Source organism: Akebia trifoliata, chromosome 9, assembly GCF_017979445.1.
Source record: "Akebia trifoliata isolate Shusen 1 chromosome 9, ASM1797944v1, whole genome shotgun sequence".
Lineage (NCBI taxonomy): Eukaryota > Viridiplantae > Streptophyta > Magnoliopsida > Ranunculales > Lardizabalaceae > Akebia > Akebia trifoliata.
This window is the reverse complement of record NC_141383.1, coordinates 19,754,636-19,776,032: the sequence shown is the minus strand read 5'-3', so window position 1 is coordinate 19,776,032 and position 21,397 is coordinate 19,754,636. Positions and strand designations below refer to the sequence as shown.

The window sequence follows — 21,397 nt, the reverse complement described above, 5'->3', positions numbered from 1 at the left end:
ACTTCATGAAATGGTTCATGCACGTTTGTTACCCAGGTCCACAAGATCAAGTTAGTAAATATCAATATATTCTTTTATTAAATAATCATTAAGTGGAATAATAATTCAAATAAGGGTGATTTGGACATATCCCCCTATGTTTTCTTGAATATTAGAGATACCCTCTTATGTTTTAAAACTGAAGACATGCATCCCTTGACCTTAGTCATTTAATAAATTAAGGGGAAAAGATTCACATGCCCCCATTTTTAATCTCTAGAAAAAAATATCTAGATTTTTCTTCTCCTAATTAGTCATCTTCAACCTCTTTTGGATAAATTTTGTAACTCTCATCATTTATTTTAAGATTGTATCTACTCCAAGTCTTCAACATTCAAATATTAAGGCATGATACAAATTTTGAGAAAGTATAAATTGATGAAATTTTGGATATAAAAATCAATGATGTTTTACAAAATGAAGCAAGATAGAAAATGATGGATGGAAATAAGGTTGAATAGATTAAAGTTGTCTTGGAGGTTGAAGAACTTGAAGATGATTGGTTTTGGAGAAGAAAAATTTGGGTTTTTAGCTAGTGATTAAAGATGAGGGCATTTGAGTCTTTTACCATTAGTCTATTTAGAAGACTGAGGTCAAGAGATGCATGTCATCAGTTTCAAAATATAGGGGTATCTCTAATATTCTGGAAAATATAGGGGGTATGTCTAAATCACCCTTCAAATAAACATAAAAGGAATAATATTCCACGTGGCACAAAATAACTCCGTAGTTGGATACTTATAAAACATTCAGACGTACAAGATCACTATTTTTTCCACAATAAATATGTTAAAAGTGGTAAAAGATAAAAACAAGAAAAAACACAATTTGAGAGACTTCGAGAGACCAAACAACAAACCAGCGAATCTGTTTCGTCTGACCTGAAATTAAATTTCGTGGATTCGTCGCCTCATTCTCTTTCGCACCAACAGATCCGAAGAAAAAAGAGAAAAAAATTAAAAAAAATGACGGAAAAACAGTTAATCGTAGCCGTTGAAGGAACCGCAGCAATGGGTCCTTACTGGCAAACTGTTGTTTCTGATTATCTCGAAAAGATCATCAGGTCTGTTAATCTTCTATGACTTTTTACTTATTTTTCGTATTGAAATATTTAATTATCTGTCTGGATTTGTTATTAAGTTGGTTTGATTTATGTGATTAGCAATCTGAAGTTCTGAACCCTTGTTTTGTGTACTTAAGAGAGAAAATATTGATTTTTTTTGCTGGCCATGTTAAATTGATTTGAGTTTCGTTGATATTTTCTTGTTTTAGGGTTTGAATCACCTTTTTCTGATGGTTGTTCTGGTTGAAATTGAAACTGAATGTATTATTCAGTTGGTTTGATTTATGTGATTAGCAATGTGAAGTTCTAAACCCTTGTTTTGTGTAATATAGAGAGAAAATATCAAATTTTTTTTTTTGCTACCCATGTTAAATTGATTGAGTTTCGTTGATATTTTTGTGTTTCATGGTTTGAATCACCTTTTTATTATAGATGTTCGGGTGAAAATTGAAACTAAATTTATTATTCAGTTGGTTTTATTTATGTGATTAGCAATCAGAAGTTATGAACCCTTGTTTCATGTAAATAAAGAGAAAAGATCAAATTTTTTTTGCCACCATGTTAAATTGATTGGAGTTTCGTTGATATTTTTGTATTTTAGGGTTTAAATCACCTTTTTCCGAAAGTTATTCGTGTGAAAATTGAAACTAAATTTATTATTCAGTTGGTTCGATTTATGTGATTAGTAATCTGAACCCTTATTTGATGTAATTAAGAGAGAAAGGATCGATTTTTTTGTTACTCGCGTTAAATTGATCAGAGTTTTGTTGATATTTTGTATTCTAGAGTTCGAATCACCTTTTCTGATAGTTACGCAGGTGAAAATTGAAACTAAATTTATTATTCAGTTGGTTTGATTTATGTGATTAGCAATCTGAAGTTTTGAACACTTGTTTGATGTAATTAAGAGAGGAAGGATCAATTTTTTTGTTACTCATGTTAAATTGATTAGAGTTCTGTTGATATTTTTGTGTCCTAGAGTTTGAATAACCTTTTTCTGATAGTTGTTTGGGTAAAAAGAGAAACTTTTAGGTTACATGTAGTTTAATTCTGATCCAAATCATTGAAAGAGCCTGCTGACAATGCCAGGTCTTGTTTTTGTTACATTTAGGATCTTATTCTGATGTTTATATTGTGATCTCATTGAAATGTGGTTGATTGGTGTGTTATTATTTTAATTTTTTCTCTCTAGTCTTCTTTTGCTGTGATGCAAAAGTTTTTATAATTTATGCTGTTCTTTGATCACATTCCCGCAAGTTTGACGCTTATGAACATTCCAAGTGGCTATTCTTGATAATACCCTGTCGAGTTTGAGTTGGTAACAGTTGTTGTTTGGTTTTAAATTTCACTAAAAGATCCAAATATAAAAATTTCCTTGACAAGTGTTCAATTTCGAGTTAGTGGTAAATAAAAACCTTAGGGGTGCTGAAATTTTGACCAGATATTCAAAATGTACTTTCAAGGTTATAATTAAGACTTCCTTGCAATTAGTAAAGATGAATAGCAAAGGTTTTCTAATGTTATAGACAGAAAAGAGAAGTTATTCTTGCCATTGAATCTAAAATTTATATCCTTGAATCTTTGTATGAATTGTGTGTCCAACAGATGGTATTACTAATAAATCCCTGTCTAACCCCGTTTGTCATCGAAGGCTCTATGCAACTAAAGCTCGTGTCAAATGTTACCCAAACACTCCATCTTGGATGGAGTGTCCATGTTCAGAATGTAATGAGTATTGGTGGTTCCAAGGTACCGCTTTCATGCCGTGTCTATCAAAATGGAAGCTATTTCTAATTACCAACCATGTTAACTGGGGACCTCCAAAGGTTTTACCTGAAAACTCATATGACTTGGTCACTACTCACCACTAGAAGAGCCATGTAAGCTTTTACAGAAAATGGTTTAATTAAATATTGGAGTATAAGTGAGGAATTAATACAGGTATTATTGTAGTTACTAGGAGGGAAGAGGTTGAATTGGATCCTGACTTAAGTGGTTGAAAGAGGGAATGAAAAATGAAGATCGTTGCCTTGGTTCTATTGCTACTTGCTAGGAGTGCAAGTATAAAATGTTTGAATGATCAAACGTCTTGTTGGGGAACCAAAAGAGGTTTTAAAGGACAAGATGTCTTTGAAGCTTTTGTCTTTGTTCTTCTTCTTCTCTCCTTTTTTTTTGATTTTTTGATTTTTTTTGATTTTTTTAAAATAATGTATTAACTTTGCAATTTTAAATTTATTAAAAAAGAAAGCATGGGAAAGCAGCAGAGAAAAGTACAATTTACAAGGACACAATTACATCAGAACCACCCTGTGAACCCCTTCCTTGTCTAGGAGATCTGTCTTGTCACTTGTTGACTTTGACATAAAATAGAATGGGGTGCACATGAAGAAGTCAAACATTGGATCTCTTAGTAGTTAAAATCCCCAACAATACTTTTTCTTTCTAAAAACTCAACAAATAACATTACTAGAATCCCCTTAAAGGATCATCTTGTTTAAGCTCAACCTTTTAGCTAACTTTGAGTGATCTCCCTTAGGATCTTTTAGTAGGTAAAGAAGATTCTCTAAGATCTAATCTGAAAAAAAAAAAAAAAAAAATTCTCCAACAAACACTTTTTCTTTCCAAAATCTCAACAAATAACAATACTAGAATCCCCTTAAAGGATCATTTTGTTTAAGTTTAACCTTTTAGCTAACTTTGAGCGATCTCCCTTAAATGCCTAAGTAGTTCATCATTATCAGCAGGGACCTAATTGTCTAAAAAAAAACCGTTGAAGTTGTGCTTGATTTCATCCTTTCTTGTAAATATTCACAATCCATGAATGCCGTGGACGAAGGAGAGGATCAAGCTAACATTCTTTAACCCTCATTTTTCTCTTTTTGTTTTCTGGGTAAGCCTTTCAAAATATCATGACATTTTTTATATATATTGAAAGTAACCAAGATGACCTGATTAATGTACTACAAATTGTACATAGGAGGCGAAACTTTCCAATTGTTTATAAACTCTTCAGCCTTTTCAAATCCTCAATATTAATGCTTGACCACCATTTTTTTTTTTTGATAGATAATGGAAAGGAAAATATAAAAAGAAAGGGAAGGCCGAGATGACCATACCAAGAAAGGAAAATACAAAGAAAAACAAAGGGCAACTACTCTGAAATATTACAAATACTATCCCAACAAACAACAAAGGCCTTAAAAAACATCCCTTTGAACTCTTTGAAGATCTTACACCAGAAAAAGAATAACCCAAGAACCGATAAAACTTACTCTTAGATTGATTGAGTCTTCCCTTAAAAAAATCGGGCATTTCTTTCTTTCCAAATACTCCACAAAATTGCAAAAGGGGTTAAAACTCCGAATCAACCTTTCTGAATTACGGAAGCTCAACCCTAACTGGAGCCTTTCACTAAAAACTTCTCTAATCGAACTCGGAAGGCAAGAATTTATTTCAAATAATTAAAAGTAGTGGTTCCAAGCGTACCTTTTAGCGATTTCTTTCAAAAACTTCTTTAACCCAACCTTTTTGACCATTCTATTGAAGGTTACCTTATAGTTCTCTCTATCCTTGCGTCTAATAAGGATCCATCACCGTGATTTATTCGACGACTTGAGAAATATTCATTAAATTTCTTCATTTTCTACCAATTTCCCACACAAGATGGTATGTAAGGAGCTTGTTAAAACACATTCAATGCTCTTAGAAGGTTTGCATAGCTATGTTCCATTAGGCTATCATATGGGCTTAGACCCATAGCTCAGTTGGTTTGACACATTGTAAAGCAACTTTGAGGTTGTGGGTTCAAGTCCAGCTTACCCATAAAAAAGAGAAAGGAATGGAACATCTAAGAGGGCTCCGTAAGATTGAGTGACTGTTGTCAAACCCTCGATAAACACTTCACAGTGATGCGAAGGTGATTAGTCCATTCATCATCCATTTTATGGTATTCATATTTGAGGAGATGTGGCTTTGATATTGGAGGTTCATCTAGTTCTTAATATACTAGAAAAGAAACATCTAAGGGAAAGGAAAAAAAGTTTGCAATGATTTCAAAGTAGGATTTAGAAAAGAAGACTATTACTTTTTTTTTTTCGATAGATAAAAAAAGAAAAGAAAAGAAGTAAAGAGTCTTCTTTTCTAAATCCTAGCATAAAAAATAGAAAGGACATAGGCTGTATTTCAACTTACTCAATGAGAGGGGCCACAACATCTATATCAATCTTCAACATTTAATACTTTTTTTGACCAATTTCAACATTAAACTTTCTTTTTTTTCCTTTCCTAGTCTATATTATTTCGGGCTTTTCTGTGTGTGTGTGTGTAACAAAGAGTCTCTTGATCATCTTCTTCTCCATTTCTGGTTCTCTAGGGAGAGGTGGGGCGGTTTTCGTTGCCACAAGTTCTAACTTGACATGGTCTAAATCCAATGTACTGAATGCCGTTGCTGAACCCAACCAAATTCATAATTAGTTATTGTATTTCTTTTTTCTTTTTTGGATAGGTAGTTACTGCAATTCTACACAATGCAAATAATAGACCTTTGCTGAACCCAACTCATAATTAGTTATTGCAGTTCTTTTTTGTTCTTTTGGATAGGAAGTTATTGCAATTCTACATGATGCAAATAATAGACTGAGCTTGCATATTTGTTTAATTTTTATATTCTATGTTTATGGTTAGTTCTAATGACTATCTAGAACATCTAATCTCTTACTCCTTCCAACTTTGTGTGGTATTGGTGCAGGTTCTTTTGTGGTAGTGAGTTGACAGGGCAGGTATTTTTCTTTTCAAATTGATGTGATTCAAACTAGAACTATTTTTTTTCATGACGATGTACAAACTTGGTTCATGTTCTATATTGCTCTTTCATTTTCACAAGTGGGTATACCTTGATTGAAGGCCTTTTACAATATTTTTCCCTTGGTACATGCCTTCCTGCCGACCCTTGATTTGCATGTGACATAACCCCAAATAAGAATTTCTTGGGCCTATGGCCGAGCCACTACATCCTTACCGTCTAACTATAGGTCTGTAGAGATGTCTCTAACAATGCATAGTCTTTAAAGGTCACAAGCTTCTAGTGTGCAGGCAAGCTAGCTGCACAAAGGAATGCTTTGTGACCTAATTGAGGTAACCTGATATGCCTGATACCAAATTTTTAAAGGTGTGCAGCGTTCATGAAAATGCCCTGAGGCGCAAAGAAAAAAGATGTAAAATTACTTGGGTCGTATCCCTCCAAATAAGAGGCATCTAAAGGGCACATGCCTCAATGTGATGCATGACTGAAACATACGCCTTTTGGTCGAGATGTATACCGCACTTTAATTTTTATATTTTTCTGCTTTTTAAAACTGTATATTAATCGTATTTTTCGTTTTCTTTTCCTTAATCATATTTTTATATTTTCTGTATTATTATTATTATTATTATTATTATTATTTTCTTCTCTCATTCTAATTCTTTGTTGTTGCTGTAGCATGCAAGGAGCATTTAAAAATAAATTTGATTATAAAATAGTCGTAAATAAAGTTTTGAATTAGTATTATGCATAGAAATTTATTGGAAACAATATTCAATTATTTTTTTGCCATAAATATCAAATAGTTATTTACTGTAGTATCTTTCAATTGTTTACAATATAAATTTTTCTTTCTTGCTAAAATATAAATAATAATAAATCTTTAATAATGGAAGTAGAAGCTAAAACTTTGAATTTGATTATGTGGATATGAATGTTGAAAATTTGGAATGTGTGGTGGCTACCTTTGTTTTTTAATAAAATATTGATTATTTTGTATAAGTTAATTAATTATTTAAAAATTCCATGGACACAAAGGTTACTCCTCAAGGTGTTGGCCAGTCGAGCTCCTCATCTGCTAAAAGCATCGTCTAATACTAAATCTCCTTTACTAGGATATTGACCTATTGACATAGCTTCTCAAAATTTGTGAAGAATTCTAATATGATCGCACCAGAAAAAATTTGCTCATCTATAATCGTACAAGAAGATGTGATCCATATATCAATAACTGGAGTAATAAATGGATACTAGTATTAATTCCAGTAAGCTTTTCTATCCTAATAATTGGCTAAATTGGGCATAACTGTTCTTGTACGATGATAGCTGCACAGTTAAGTTCTTGCCTTTGAGGCCCTTATATGGCCCCTACAATTACAGAAGGCAGTGTGGTTCTGTACCATTTCTCCTCTTGCATTTACCTAATAGATTCTTACTTAAATCAAGAATCTTTGGATCCACTTCTGTTTCTTCTAAACTTAGACACAATCCCTGTTTCAAATATCAAATATATTTAAAGAAAATCTAGTTAATTTTTTCCTTATATTCCCTGTAATTGCTAGCAAACTTAAAACTTCTCTTCCAAGGAGTTGGGTTTGAAAGTATATTGAGAGATAATTATTTTGCAATATTATGTGGTTCCATCTCTGGCATTTTCTTGCCTTTCGATGTTGGTATTGGCTTATCATCATTTTGTGGCAACTATTGTTGAGTTTTGACCGATTGTTGGCTTTCTGAACCTTTGTAGAACTTGTATTGTATACTTATCTTTTTTTCATTTTTGAATTACAGAAGCTTTCCGTTGCAAGTTGTGAGCTCTCCCTGGTCCTTTTTAATGCTCATGGATCTTGTAGTGGTATGTAATTTTTTTTCTCGTTCTTCTCTACCTATGTTTATGACGTACTTTTCTTGATTTATAGTTTAGCTGCACTTTTAAGCATCCAATTTGATTTTCTTCTTTTACACTTGATGCTATAGAAGGATGCCGTTCGTATATGCTACTAATAAGTGACCCCATCCCCCCTACCCTCCTAACATATTTTTTATTCCCAAGAGATGAACTTATCTGGTGGTTGTCCACAGAGGCATATTTGTCATGCCATGCTTCTTTAGTCAAGGTGTTTCTGGGTGCCTCTAACCGGCAAATCTATGAGCATAATCAAAAGATGTCACACTTTATCACTTTTCACCTTTCCTTCACTGTAGATAGCTATATTCATGCTCACTGATTTCTTTTTTGTAGCTCGTAATCTTCCAGAATAAACTCCATCATATTCAGATGGTTGTTTATCTTGAATAGATGCTTAGGGTAAATGTAATAATTTCTGCTCAACTTTAGTGGATTTAGCTTCTACTTTAGATGTACCATGTGTTACAAATGCTGAGGATGCAAATTTCCTCACTGGGTGTGCTATTACCAATTTTGAGCCTTGTGAAATCTTTATGTAGTACAAACTGGCTTGACCATGATATTGAGGCAGCATAATGTTTATGCGCACGTTACTCCTAATCAAAAGATACCAGGACTTGATTTATTTGGTAGCTTTTATGCTTCCAGGATAAAAGGCATCATATTCTGATGGTTCTATATCACAGATAGATGCTTTGGATATGTATTAATTTCTGTCAACTTTGGTGGATTTTTTTTTTTGTTTATCGTGGGTATCCCCACCCTTCAGGTGAGACTAATCCCACAGTCACATGCACCACTTCGGATCTCACTTTTACTTTAGATATAATGTTCTTTTGGGTCTGTAATTAGCAATGTTGAGGCATATGATATCATAGCATTGTTAGTTAAAACTGGCTTGACCATGCTCTTAAGGCTACATGGGAAAATGAGGTTATGTACATAATATTTATGAGGCAATTTGTAGAAAATAGCATTTTTATGATATTCTCTATATGTTAATCCCAAATCTAAGGTGTTACTACATACACGTGTATGTATTTATTTGAATATTAGTAGAGGAAGCAGTCCCTGCAAAATTGTTATTCATCATTAATAAATCCATATTCTAGAATGTTCTGAAGCCTTGATAGCATTTATGAACTTAATATATGGTCAAGAAAACCTTTTTATGATCTCTTTGATCTTCTTCTTCTGCTTTGCACACAGCTTGCTTAGTACAACGTAGTGGCTGGACAAGAGATGTGGACGTTTTTCTACAATGGCTCTCAGCCATACCCTTTACCGGTGGTGGTTTTAGCGAGGCTGCTATTGGCGAAGGGCTTAGTGAAGCATTGATGGTGTGCAATATTTTACTTTATATTTAAGTCTTTAATGTATGTTGTTCCTCATATACACAAAATTTAATTGTTTCCCTGCTTTATTATTCAGATGTTCTCTTTACCTCCTAATGGAAGCCAAAATGTGGACGCGCATAAGCATTGTATTCTTGTAGCTGCCAGTAACCCCTACCCGCTGCCCACACCGGTTTACAGGCCAAAGAACCCTAATTTGGATCAGAGTGAAAGTGTCGAACTATCGACAGAAAGTTGCTTATCTGATGCTGAAACAGTTGCTAAATCATTTCCTCAGGTAGCTTTTTTATTTTTATCAGCATAAATTTTTTGTTAAGACAAGGAAAAAATAACAGGAGGCCGCCGAGATAGTCCCCAAAACAAGAGAAAGAAAACAAAGCAAAAGAAAAGAAAAGGCCCAAGGCCACTAAACACAATCCCCCCCCCGAACCACTACGAAGCACACTAGAAATCCCACTTAAAAAAAAATCCTTGTCCTTCAAAATCTTTGCTTAATTTAGTCTAGAAATAAAGAAGGCCCATAATCTCCAGGAGCTCCGGTTGGGGAGGACTTTCTTATCCCTTGAACACCCTTTTATTCCTCTCTTTCCAAAGGCACCAACAGATGGCAAAAGGAAGGATTACCCAAGGATATCTTTATCCAGATAACATTTTTGTTACCATGGTTCTAAGTTTGGTTCCATCAGAGTGTTTAGGCCGCAAGTGAAATGAAACAGACCCCAAATGTTCAATGTTTTTTATTTTCTCGGAAGATTTCGGTTGGGAACGTCTTGGTTTCTCATGACCAAAATATTTTTCTTGAGACGAGATTTTAGACCTTGGTTTTCATTGCTGATTTGTGGTGATATTTGTCAATGGTGGATATGGTATAACTTGAATGTTAATTTAAGAAATTAAAAATAGAGGGATTCTATTGCAATACCAACTTTTGCTAACAGCACCCCAATTCATATGTAAATCACCATTGAATGAAAATACAAGTTGGGGTGCTGTTAATAAAAGTTGGCATGGCAATAGAAGCTCTCTAAAATATCTATTGATACCTACAATGTCAATTGATACATGTAACAAAATATGGTGACCTTTGGAATTAAATTTACAAGGGGATACAATTTAAAGCCCTCAATAGATGCACCGGTTTGGAGGCTTATTGTTCAAAATTTAAATCATTGTTATTACCTTACTCAGCTTATTTATGCTTGAGGCTTCTTCTTCATGTTTGCCATCAATTCCTTTTACTGATATGCCTCACTGCTTCTTATTCATGTTTCTGCAATCAGTGTTCTATTTCTCTCTCAGTTATTTCTCCGAAACAGCTCCCAAAACTTAAAGCCATATATAATGCGGTATGTATCAGTTTCATTTGAGTTTTTGCACATTTTCATTTATCTTGTCTTGTGTTTTTTAAGGCCTTTAAAGTTACAAATGGCATTGTTGTCTCTTTCATTATATCTGAGCTTTAAATATTGTTATTGGGTTGTTCAACTATAGGCTTCACACAAATAGTGGTGAAATGATGTTAGGTAATTCTTACACCCACAGATAATATTAAAAAATGTTACTAAAAACATGTTTCAAAATGAAAATTGAATCTTGAACATTAATAATGGACACTATTTTACAAAATTACAGTAAGTGATTGCCGTTTTCTAAGTTTGAATACCATTTTGGCCAAAATTGAAATGCTTAAATAAAACCATTGCATAATGCTGTAATGGTTGTTATGTACGGTAAACCAATTCAATATTGAATTAGATGCTGTTGTTTAAAAAAATAGAATGGGATTTGGTGCTTCTGATATAATGACCGTTATTTACTGTTACTAGTATAGTGTCAAAGTCGGGGTTCATGAATAATTCGGCATGGGAAAGCTTTGCAAAAAGTTGGCAAAAATTGGAAAAGTCGAGAAAACATTGCATAAATTAAAAAAAAAAATTGAGTATAAAATGTAAAAAATACGTATTTATATATTCAATGGTAAATAACACTTAAAAAATGATATAAATAAAAATTATTGGTGAATTTTTTTTTTCTTCAAAAGATCATTGATTAAATCATGATATTGAAAAATCAGCTATTTAAAAAAAAAAAACTTGGCCATTTTAAAATAAATTGTGATTTAGTTGGCAATTATTAAAATTGTGATTTGATTGCAATTTTTAAAAAAATCACCAATTTTTGTCACTTAGACTGTTAGAACACTACTTAAAACCATGGCCATAACTGGTGTAAAATAAATAGATACTTTTCATTTATAAGCAGTTCTCTTCACTAATTTTGTGTGCATCCTTCACATTATCAATACATTACTGCACAATTACGTCACAAACAAGATGAACATAGGCCATGATTCTGACTTTGTCATTCTATCATATAGGGAAAACGTAATCCCCGAGCTGCAGATCCATCTGTCGATAATGTTAAGAACCTTCAGTTTCTTGTCCTACTCTCGGAGAATTTTGTGGAAGCTCGTGCTGCTCTAACCCGCTCTGGAATATCAAATATAGCATCAAATCAAAGTCCACTAAAGATGGATACAACTCCAGTTCCTTCAGTTTCTGGGCCTTCTCCAACTTTGATTCCTTCAGGTTAGTTGTGTGCAATTTGATGACTCTTTCTTCTGTTTCTTTGCTCTTTTCCTACACAGGACACTATTGATCTTCGTCTTTTACAATTGTTGAGTTCTTTTATTTTCATCACTTGGATGTGACACTGATTTTTTGCATGTCAAAGAGAGCTTCTGCTTCTATTGCTACACCAACTTTTGCTGAATTGGGGCGGTGTTAGCGAAAGTTGGTGCAGCAATAGAATCTCTCAATAGCAAAAAAGAAAGAAAATCACAGGTAAACAGTTCCTCTGAAAAAGCAATTAATTTGGTAGAATTTGTAAGCTTCATTCTAACCTTGGTTCTTTCCAGCTACTAAATAATGACCTACTAAAACTAAGCTTCTAACGAAATTTTCAAAACCTTGTAGACTGTAAAAACAAACATACTTTCCTGAACTAATCTATGACCAAAGGCTTATCAAAACTCTTATTTTGCAACTGTAGCAAAAATAAACAAACCAAACTCAAATCTCACTATGGTTTTGTCCTTTGCACCTTGTTCGTATTACGCCATATCTCATTCAAAACATGTCGTAATTACACAATCCAAGTCTGATTGAATAAGCTTCTTAATGGTAACAAAAGGTGATGCAGGATGGTGAGGGAAGAAGAGGAAAATAGGGGATTTAAGGAATCTGATTTGGGTGGATTTTGAATTGGGTGGCAATAGGGTTACTTTAAACGTTTAGGGTAAACCCAAAAAGTAAAATGATTTTTTTTTTTTTTTTTGCCAAGTATTGTAGGATATGGAGAAAGGATTAAGGGTTGAGGTTTGTAGGTATCAAGAATTAAGAATAAAAAATCAAGAATTAAGAATTTAAAATTCAAGATTTCAAGAAATTAAAAAAAAAAAAAAAAAAATCAAGAAAACAGATTTTATAGGCTGTTTCTTGAAAGAATTAGAGAGTTCTTGATGGTTTATTGATCTCTAAAAAATAAACAAAAAAATGTAAAAAAGATGGATTGAAAAAGAAGATTAAAGAAAAAAAATTATATTTACCTTGGAATTACCTAAATGATTTTCATGGCATCAATCACATTGAATGCACCAACATTCAAAAGAAAACAAAGACTTCTGTAATTTAGTTTATTCCATTCATTCTCTCTGTCAATAAACCATAATATAATTTATAAATAAGGAAAATCAACTAAGAGTCCTAATAAAACTAAAATACCAAATAAACTTAATTTTCGTAATTTTCTCTTCTAATTTTTGAACTCTAATAAACTTAAATAAAAGATAAACTAATGTTACTAAACTATCCCTAAATATTATACGAAGACCATGGGTTATAAAACATGGAAATAAGCCCAAAAACATAAATATAGAGTCCTAAAATAACTCAAAGTAAAAAAAAAAATAACTAATCTAAAATAATCCTGAATGATAAAACGATAAATTTAGACCCAATTAAGTGAAAACCTAAATAATTACAGATTTTTCATTGGAACCCTTGATCGTTGACTTGATTTGTATTCCACATTAGTCTCCTCTAGTTGGAGAAAACTTGTCATCGAATTTTAAAACGCTCGAGAATGATCATGAAAATTTGTGGTTAATTTCTTTTGGCGAAGATTCGTCCTCGTGTCTTGATGTTGTTTTGAACCATTAACATCAAATTGTGATCTTCTATCATGACAAAGTCTTCATTATACCTGTCTGAGATGGTTTGAGGTAGTGATGGAATAGTTGCATCATGAGCAAAAACTGTAGATGTCTCCAAAAGATCTTCCTTAAGACTTTTTTGACGTATTTTCCACTTCATGATCTTGTTCCTGCGTCGATTCTATTGTTGTAGGCACACCATCTTTTTAAGCCAATGTCTAATTTGTCTTTTTTTTTTCAATTTGCTCTTGGATTGATGGTACCGTAGGAGTTGACTTCCATGGCGATATCTTAAGTAGATATCGTTTGTATGAAGCAACACGTAGAATACCTTACTCCATATCAAAAGTAACCCGTTCACATGAGATCTAATTGCGTCCCAGCATGATATGACATTCCTTTAAAGTTACCACTTTACGCGACACTTTTGATGAAATTTCCTTGACAAAATTGAATAGTGAAATCTCCATCATAATATCCACAACATTGCTTATCTTCAGCATTTTGTAAGATCTTCTCAACGAAACTTGTTAAAATTAGGTTCTCTTCTTAATCATCACTACACAATACCTTGAATGACTTTCTGGAAGTTAAAACAAATCTAGGTTTGACTTCCACTACCATTTCCCCTCAACGCGATTTGCTAATGTGTGTCGCTTGAACCTAGGCTTTAATACCAATTTGATGCAGGGAAGTGAGGGAAGAAGAGAAAAATAGAGGATTTAAGGAATTTGATTTGGGTGATTGGGAATTGGGTTAAAGATTTGGGTGGCATTAGGGTTACTTCAAACGTTTAGGGTAAACCAAAAAGGTAAAATGAAAATTTTTTTTGTTGATGCAATTATTGTAGGAGAGGAAAGAGTTACAGGTTAAGGTTTATAGAATAGGATTAAAGGTTAAGAAAATGGAGAAAAAGATTAAGAGTTGAGGTTTGTAGGTTTCAAGAATCAAGCATTCAAGAAAAAAAAAAAAAAAAATTAAGAATCAAGAATTCTTGAAAAAAATTCAAGAATCACTAATTTTTGGAAAAAAAAATCAAGAAAACAGATTTTGTTGGTGGTTTCTTGAAAGAATTAGATGGTTCTTGATGGTTTCTTGATCTCTAAAAAAGAAACAAAAACAAATGCAAAAAAGGTGGATTGAAGAAGGTTAAAGAAAAAAATTGAATGTACTTTGGAATGACCTCAATAATTTCCATGGCATCAACCACATTGAATGAATCAACATTCAAAAGAAAACAAAGACTTCTTTAATTCTGTTTATTCCATTCATTTTCTCTATCAATAAACCCCAATACAATCTATAAATAAAGAAAATCAATCAAGAGGCCTAATAAAACTAAAATACCAAATAAAATAACTTAATTTTCGTAACTTTCTCTCTCCTAATTTTTCAACCTTAATAAACTTAAATAAAAGATAAACTAAAGTTACTAAACTGTCCCTAAATATTATACTAAGATCATACGTCAATAAAATATGAAAATAAACCTAAAAAAAAAAGAAAAGATAAAGCACTAAAACAACTCTAAAAAAAAAAAAAAAGACACTAATCTAAAATAATCTTGAATGATAAAACGATAAATATAGACTCAATTAAGTGAAAATCTAAATAATTACAAATTTTCATCGGAATTTTTAACCTTTGACTTGATTTGCGTTCCACATTAGAAGTCGATCGATGCATTTGTTTTTTATCAGAAACCATGTCATGTTATCGGTAACACATATCCAATACTGTGCTTAGTGGAATTCTCATGCTTTGTTCCTACAATCTCAGTGAATGGATCATTGATGAATCGTCAATCAGTTCCCGGTGGTAACATTCCTACTGCAACGGTAAAAGTGGTAAGTCTCATATCCTCCATTTTGCTTTGATTGAGTTGTTGCTAGAGGCCTAAGGCACAGTTGTCGTTTCTTAAATCGCTGTTCTTCTGATAGATATTTTTTTGTAAATAGTCATGAACTCATACTATTTTTCTGCAGGAGCCAAGCACTATAACTTCCATGGTACCAGGATCTACTTTTCCACACCTTCCATCTGTTTCTCAAGGTGTCTCAAACTTGCAAACTTCTTCACCATCGTCAACTTCTCAAGAGATGATCACCAACAGTGACAGTGTTCAGGAATTCAAACCTGTGGTGAATGGTATGTCACAACCCATACGTCCTGTAGGTCCTGCTGCAGCAAATGTGAACATTTTAAACAACCTCTCTCAAGCACGACAAGTGATGAACTCTGCATCTCTAACTGGAGCGAGTTCTATGGGTCTTCAGACAATGGGTGGAACTCACATGGCAATGCATGTGTCAAATATGATATCCAGTGGAATGGTGTCATCCTCTTTGCCTGCTGCCCAAAATGTGTTCTCATCTGGGCAGTCGGGTATTACGTCAATAGCAGGATCAGGGCCATTAGTTGGGACAGCACAAGTGGCACAAAACACAGGCCTTGGTTCATTTCCTTCTACAACTTCTAATATTTCTGGAAACTCAAACCTTGGCATGTCACAACCATTGGGTAATCTTCAAGCAACTGTAAGTATGGGTCAATCAGTGTCTGGCATGAGCCAAGGAAATCTTTCAGGAGCACAAATAGGACAAAATGGAATGGGCATGAACCAAAACATGATGAATGGCCTTGGGCCGTCAAGTATCTCTTCTGGGGCTGGCACGATGATTCCTACTCCTGGAATGTCTCAGCAGGTACAAGGAGGAATGCAATCCATTGGAGTAAACAATGGTCCCAATGGTAACATGTCATTGCCACAACAGACGTCAAGTGCTCTGCAATCCACTGCACCAGCCAAATATGTGAGAGTCTGGGAGGTAATAAATCTTTTGTTCACTTCTTGGTTTTGATGACTTTTGGAAATTTTCATTATATCTTGATTTTATTGGAAAGTTGGCTTGTTTCTCATATTTAACCTAACAAGTATTAGTGGTGATGTGTCCGATTCACTTATGGATCTGACTGACTTTTGTGATTTTTTCTATTGGTAGTTGTTATGTTTGCAAATGCATCAGCTTTATTAAGTCACTTTCGGGTAGACTTTGACACGTTGGCATAAGAGTAATTTGTCATTTAAACAGTCTTTGAAGATAATATGGTTGAAGCTATGATTAACGATTTTCCATGCATGCAGGGAGCCTTATCTGGACAGAGACAAGGACAACCTGTTTTTATCACTAAACTAGAAGTATGTTTTCATACATGATCAAAGGGTTTTTATTTATGGGTTATATATCTGACATTATCGTTCTCTTTCTTTTGAGAGGAACATATGGTTCCTATTGATACATGTTTGTTATGGAAAGTTACAGTACATAAGGATACTTATTATTATCCTTTTATGTGGCAGGGCTATAGGAGCGCATCAGCATCAGAGACGTAAGTTTAGGGAGTTATTATCCATTTTGAATTTTCTTATCAAATTTATGCATCTTTCCTCTTTTAATCCATCAGGTTTTGGATTGTTTTTAGAAAAATTAAAAACAATGCATTCTTGTAGATTTATGGTGAGAACCTTAATGGGGATTGCATATGATGAGATGGGGAAGAGATGGATTAGTGGGGAATCGTAGTTTCCAGATGCTAAACATTCTGCTTTGTCTCACTTATGTCTAAGTGGACTTCTGATCTACTACCTCACCAGTAATAGTTTCTTCGTGTGCAAGGAACTATCACTAGTATGAGGAATCCATCAACAATGTGTGTAAACACTGAAACATGGGGTGAGGTGTTTCACTAGCCAAAGCCTTGAGGTGTAGGCCTCACAATCATTCCTTTTAAGATAGAGAAATAATTAAATATACAGATAAATGTATAGAAAGAAGTCCAATTAAAGAGGTGGGAGGGGACAATGATGTTCTACCTTGAAGAAGCTTCCTGGTTGGCACAGCTATCGGTGAAAGTTGTAGAAGCCCCAAAAGACGAAATGGTTAGGAAAAAAATGGCAAGCCATGGCAGCATCAAGATTGTGGAGAGATGCAAGTTCTATCACAAAATTTGCCAAATTTTGGAAATATTGTCATAAAGGGGGTTAGCCAAAAAATCAGCATTAGTTAGATGAGTTGAAAAAATCACCAATTATTTCTAAGAGTCGGCGACTATTTTTAGAAGTTGATTATTTTGAAACAATTGGTGATTGTAGTTTATCTCTCTACCTGTTTTTATTATTATTATTATTATTTTGGCTCATGTCTTCAGCCAATTTTTTTTTCCAAATGAGTTGGTAAATTAGCTCTTGAAAAGGAAGGTAAGTTTCCAAAGGGGATAATGTGACCTTAATAAAATGTAATTTTTGCTTACATTCGAATCTGCATTCTATCTGTATACGCAATTGCCTATGAGTACAAAAGATGAGATTGGATAAGTTGATCAGGCTTTCTTTGGTGCGATAAGTCTGGGCTAGTGCAAGTTCCACTTGGTTAAATGGAACGCAATATATAGCAGCAAACAACAATGAGTTTTGGGTAGTTGTAAGTTAAAAAAAGAAAAAAAAGAAAAAAGAATGTTGCCTTTCTGCGCAAATGGTTATGGAGGTTTAGGGTAGAACATCAATGTCGGTAGATTAGAGTTATCTAGGTAAAATTTGGGGTGAGAAACCACATGTGATCTATTCTTGTCTTTTAGTCTTTGCATTTGTAATTCCACTTATTTTGGACACATTATGCATCATATACTATTAATTTCACCCATTTGGATCTATTTTGATTATTTTTTTATTAATAAAATACTAATACTTTAAACTAATTAGAATATAAATGATTATTCTATTTTTTTTAACCATAAATGCATGGTAGGCTAAATTTTTGAAGTAGCAACAGATTTTAGATGGGTTTTACATGGTTGAGAAATACACATTTTATCCTTAGGTTAGTTCCTCCTACGTTATTTGTAGCTGTGAATAGTTGATTGAGTTTTTACTGAATTGATACTAGTAAACAAAGTTTTATTGAATTGAAGTTGTTTATTTTTTTTTTTCCTTTTAAATTTTGAGTTTGCTTGGCTTCTATTGTGGATATCAAATGCTATATAGATTATAAATAGTGTTCATATATAAAATTCTGCATAAATTATACCTTGAATAAGTTTTTCTCTGTTACTTTCAGACTTGCAGCAGACTGGCCTCAAATGATGCAAATAGTTCGGCTTATATCTCAGGACCACATGAATAACAAGTAATTTTCTGAAAGCTTTTCTTGTCTATTTTATTATTGGCAATATGAAGTATGAACAATCTACTTTGTTGTTTTTATTTTTTATTTTTTCTTATTCTCTTCTTTAATTATATACCTGCACAAGCTATGTTACTCTGATTTTTTATTTTATTTTTCTATTTAATTTTAGGCAATATGTTGGTAAGGCAGACTTCCTAGTTTTTCGAGCGTTGAATCAGCATGGGTTTCTAGGACAGCTACAAGAAAAGAAACTTGTGAGTCATTTCCAGGTTTTTCTGTTTTTCTCATATTAATTTTGCTCCTTTTCCACTTGAATGTTGAAATCTTACACAGCTTCTCTTCCTTTTCTTTTGCTTCCATCATTCACTTTACTGATATAATGTGCTTGAAATACGGAATCTCAAATAGAAGTACATCAGCTTATGCTGACATATACATTCTGGAAACTTTGTTATAAGAAATGTAAATGCAGATAAAGGATGATAAGAGTTAGGGTGTGAATGCACACCATCTGCATCATTCCCTTTGGTCAAAGATTGGAGGTGAATTCTAATCAACATTTGTAGTTTGATCCAATTAGGTTGATAATAAAAACATTATGCAAGACCCTTGGATGAGCAAGGTGATGATACAATAGGAATGTGTACTTATTAGAGATTGCTTTAACTCATTTGAACAAAAGAAGAGGTTCATATATTGCTTTATAATGCTTTAATACATTGAACCAAACCTATCTTTGCCGTTCAAAATGGGAAAGAAAAAATGACAGTTCTTGTCCTTACTGACCCTACACTATGTCCACTAATCTAATTGATACCCGCACTTCACATTCAAACAATAATCAGGATCAAGTATGGTCTCCTGTTCCTATAGAATAGTAACGGTGTCTACGTGGTGTGTTCTAGTAGGAGTTTAAAGCACATCTGGCTCTTAACCAAGCCATTTTCTACATTACATGCAGCCCCCGATTTGTTTAATCTCCAACTAAAACGTGCCACGTAGACACCGTATGTTGTTATAGGAATGGGACACCGCTCTGGATCGCAACTCTTCAAATAAACTACTTTTTTTTGCTGTATTGCGTCTTTATCGTGCCTTCTTTGTTGTCCGAGTATTGCTTAGTATATGCTAGTAGTGATGTTGGACCCAATCAGAAAAACTAAGTGGTGCTAAATTTTTGTGTTCGATATAGTTCATGTTGTTCGACTTCCGAATGATGAGTAGAGAGATTTCTTTGACTCAAATATCTTTTTTTCCTATTAAATGAACGGTCAAACTACATGGTTTTTTGACACCCGTGCAATCACAATATCGATTATAGAATTGAGATATTAATGTAGTTTCATTTTCGTAGTCTGCTTACGACATTCTAATGTCAAACACGGTTTTTTTTTCCTATTTATTCAGTGTGCAGTCATCCAACTACCTTCTCAGACATTGTTACTTTCAGTTTCCGACAAGGCCAGCCGTTTAATTGGAATGCTTTTCCCTGGGGTGAGATGTTGGACCCCTTGTGTAATCATACAATCTTCTTCTCATCACACGTACATTCCAACTAATTAGATAAATGGGTTTGTGAAACCAGGATATGGTTGTATTCAAACCCCAAATACCTAGTCAACAACAACAACAACAACAAATGCAGCAACAACAGCAAATGCAACAACAGCAGCAGATGCAACAACATCCACAACTTCAACAACAGTCCCAGCAACAGCAGCAGCAACAGCAACAGCAGCAAATGGTGGGTGCAGGACTAGGTCAAGCTTATATTCAAGGACCAAGCAGGTCACAGTTAATGTCTCAAGGTCAAGTGTCGTCACAAGGCCCATCAAACATGCCTGGAGGCGGATTTTTATCATAATTTTTAACTAGTGGTGAGCGCTGAGGACTCATTTATCGGCTGATGGACAACATAAGGGGTATTTTCATCACTTCTAACATTGTAAATCTTGTCCATTAGTGCTTGATAAAATATAATAATAATCAGAACCCCATGTCCATTTTTCGTTTTTTTGAACAAGACGTCTCAAACATATCGGAAAACTTGTCTGAGACGACACGGTATTTGGCATGGAAGAGACATGAAACTGAGTTTTAAAACCATGATTGTTGTCTGTTTTCTTTTTATAAATATATATAGTATTTATTTTGAACCCTAAGGGTTTGGCCTGGTGGCTAGCCTAGCCTTGATAAGCTCAACAGGAAGAGTAGGTCAAGTGTTTGAAACCGATGAAGCTATGAATATCTTGGGGCCACCCTCCACGATCCAGTTGATCCTTGACTCAACCTGCCGAGTGTAGAACCTTCTGAGGGGAATGGTGTGTGTGACCATGGGATTAGTCTCACCAGAATAGAAGGGAGACCCACCCGACCATGTAAATGCAAATTCCAATGATATGGATAACAGAAGTTTCTCAAGAATACATATAGATTTTTGAGATATATTTCAACCGATGAATTTTGTATTTTACCACGATTGAGATTGTGTGAGAACACATGAGTTCATTTTCACAAGTCTACAGATCCGAACCACTTCCCATTGGTTTCTAGAAGTCACCATAAATAGTTGGGAAACAGATCCGCTTAGTCCTTTTTTCATGTAGTTCTCTGTAGCTATTTTCGACAGTTGAGAATGTGCTACATCATCAAGACAGTTACATCTATTCGTTTAAATATAGGAGTTCAGTGACCATCCTTTTTCAAACACTAATTGATTTGAGAAAAAAAAGTATATGTTTTTTTATTTGATCTAAACCATGAGTGCAAGAAGACCAACCATCCTTTTTCAAACACTAATTGATTAGAGAAAAAAAGAAATAAGTTGTTGTTTG

The 21,397-nt window shown here is 33.7% G+C and overlaps 1 protein-coding gene across 1 annotated transcript; it reads left to right on the top strand.

Moving 5' to 3' along the window:
- The first annotated feature begins 848 nt into the window (after nt 1-848).
- PFT1 (phytochrome and flowering time regulatory protein (PFT1)) lies at nt 849-20,669 on the top strand. The gene is made up of 15 exons (XM_086453084.1): nt 849-1,102; nt 5,850-5,880; nt 7,695-7,758; nt 9,022-9,152; nt 9,244-9,444; nt 10,448-10,513; nt 11,545-11,755; nt 15,160-15,227; nt 15,366-16,208; nt 16,526-16,579; nt 16,742-16,770; nt 18,495-18,563; nt 18,733-18,817; nt 19,971-20,057; nt 20,149-20,669. Exons 1-15 carry the CDS (start codon nt 1,005-1,007, stop codon nt 20,425-20,427), a joined length of 2,316 nt encoding a protein of 771 aa, XP_086309210.1. The 5' UTR covers nt 849-1,004; the 3' UTR covers nt 20,428-20,669.
- The last annotated feature ends 728 nt before the right edge of the window (nt 20,670-21,397 follow it).

Excerpts from the sequence above, each read along its gene's own strand:
- PFT1 (XM_086453084.1), top strand. The coding sequence starts at position 1,005 with ATGACGGAAAAACAGTTAATCGTAGCCGTTGAAGGAACCGCAGCAATG. Across the intron at positions 16,580-16,741 it reads TTTTTATCACTAAACTAGAA|GGCTATAGGAGCGCATCAGC; the intron begins GTATGTTTTCAT and ends TTTATGTGGCAG. Across the intron at positions 20,058-20,148 it reads TTGGAATGCTTTTCCCTGGG|GATATGGTTGTATTCAAACC; the intron begins GTGAGATGTTGG and ends TTGTGAAACCAG.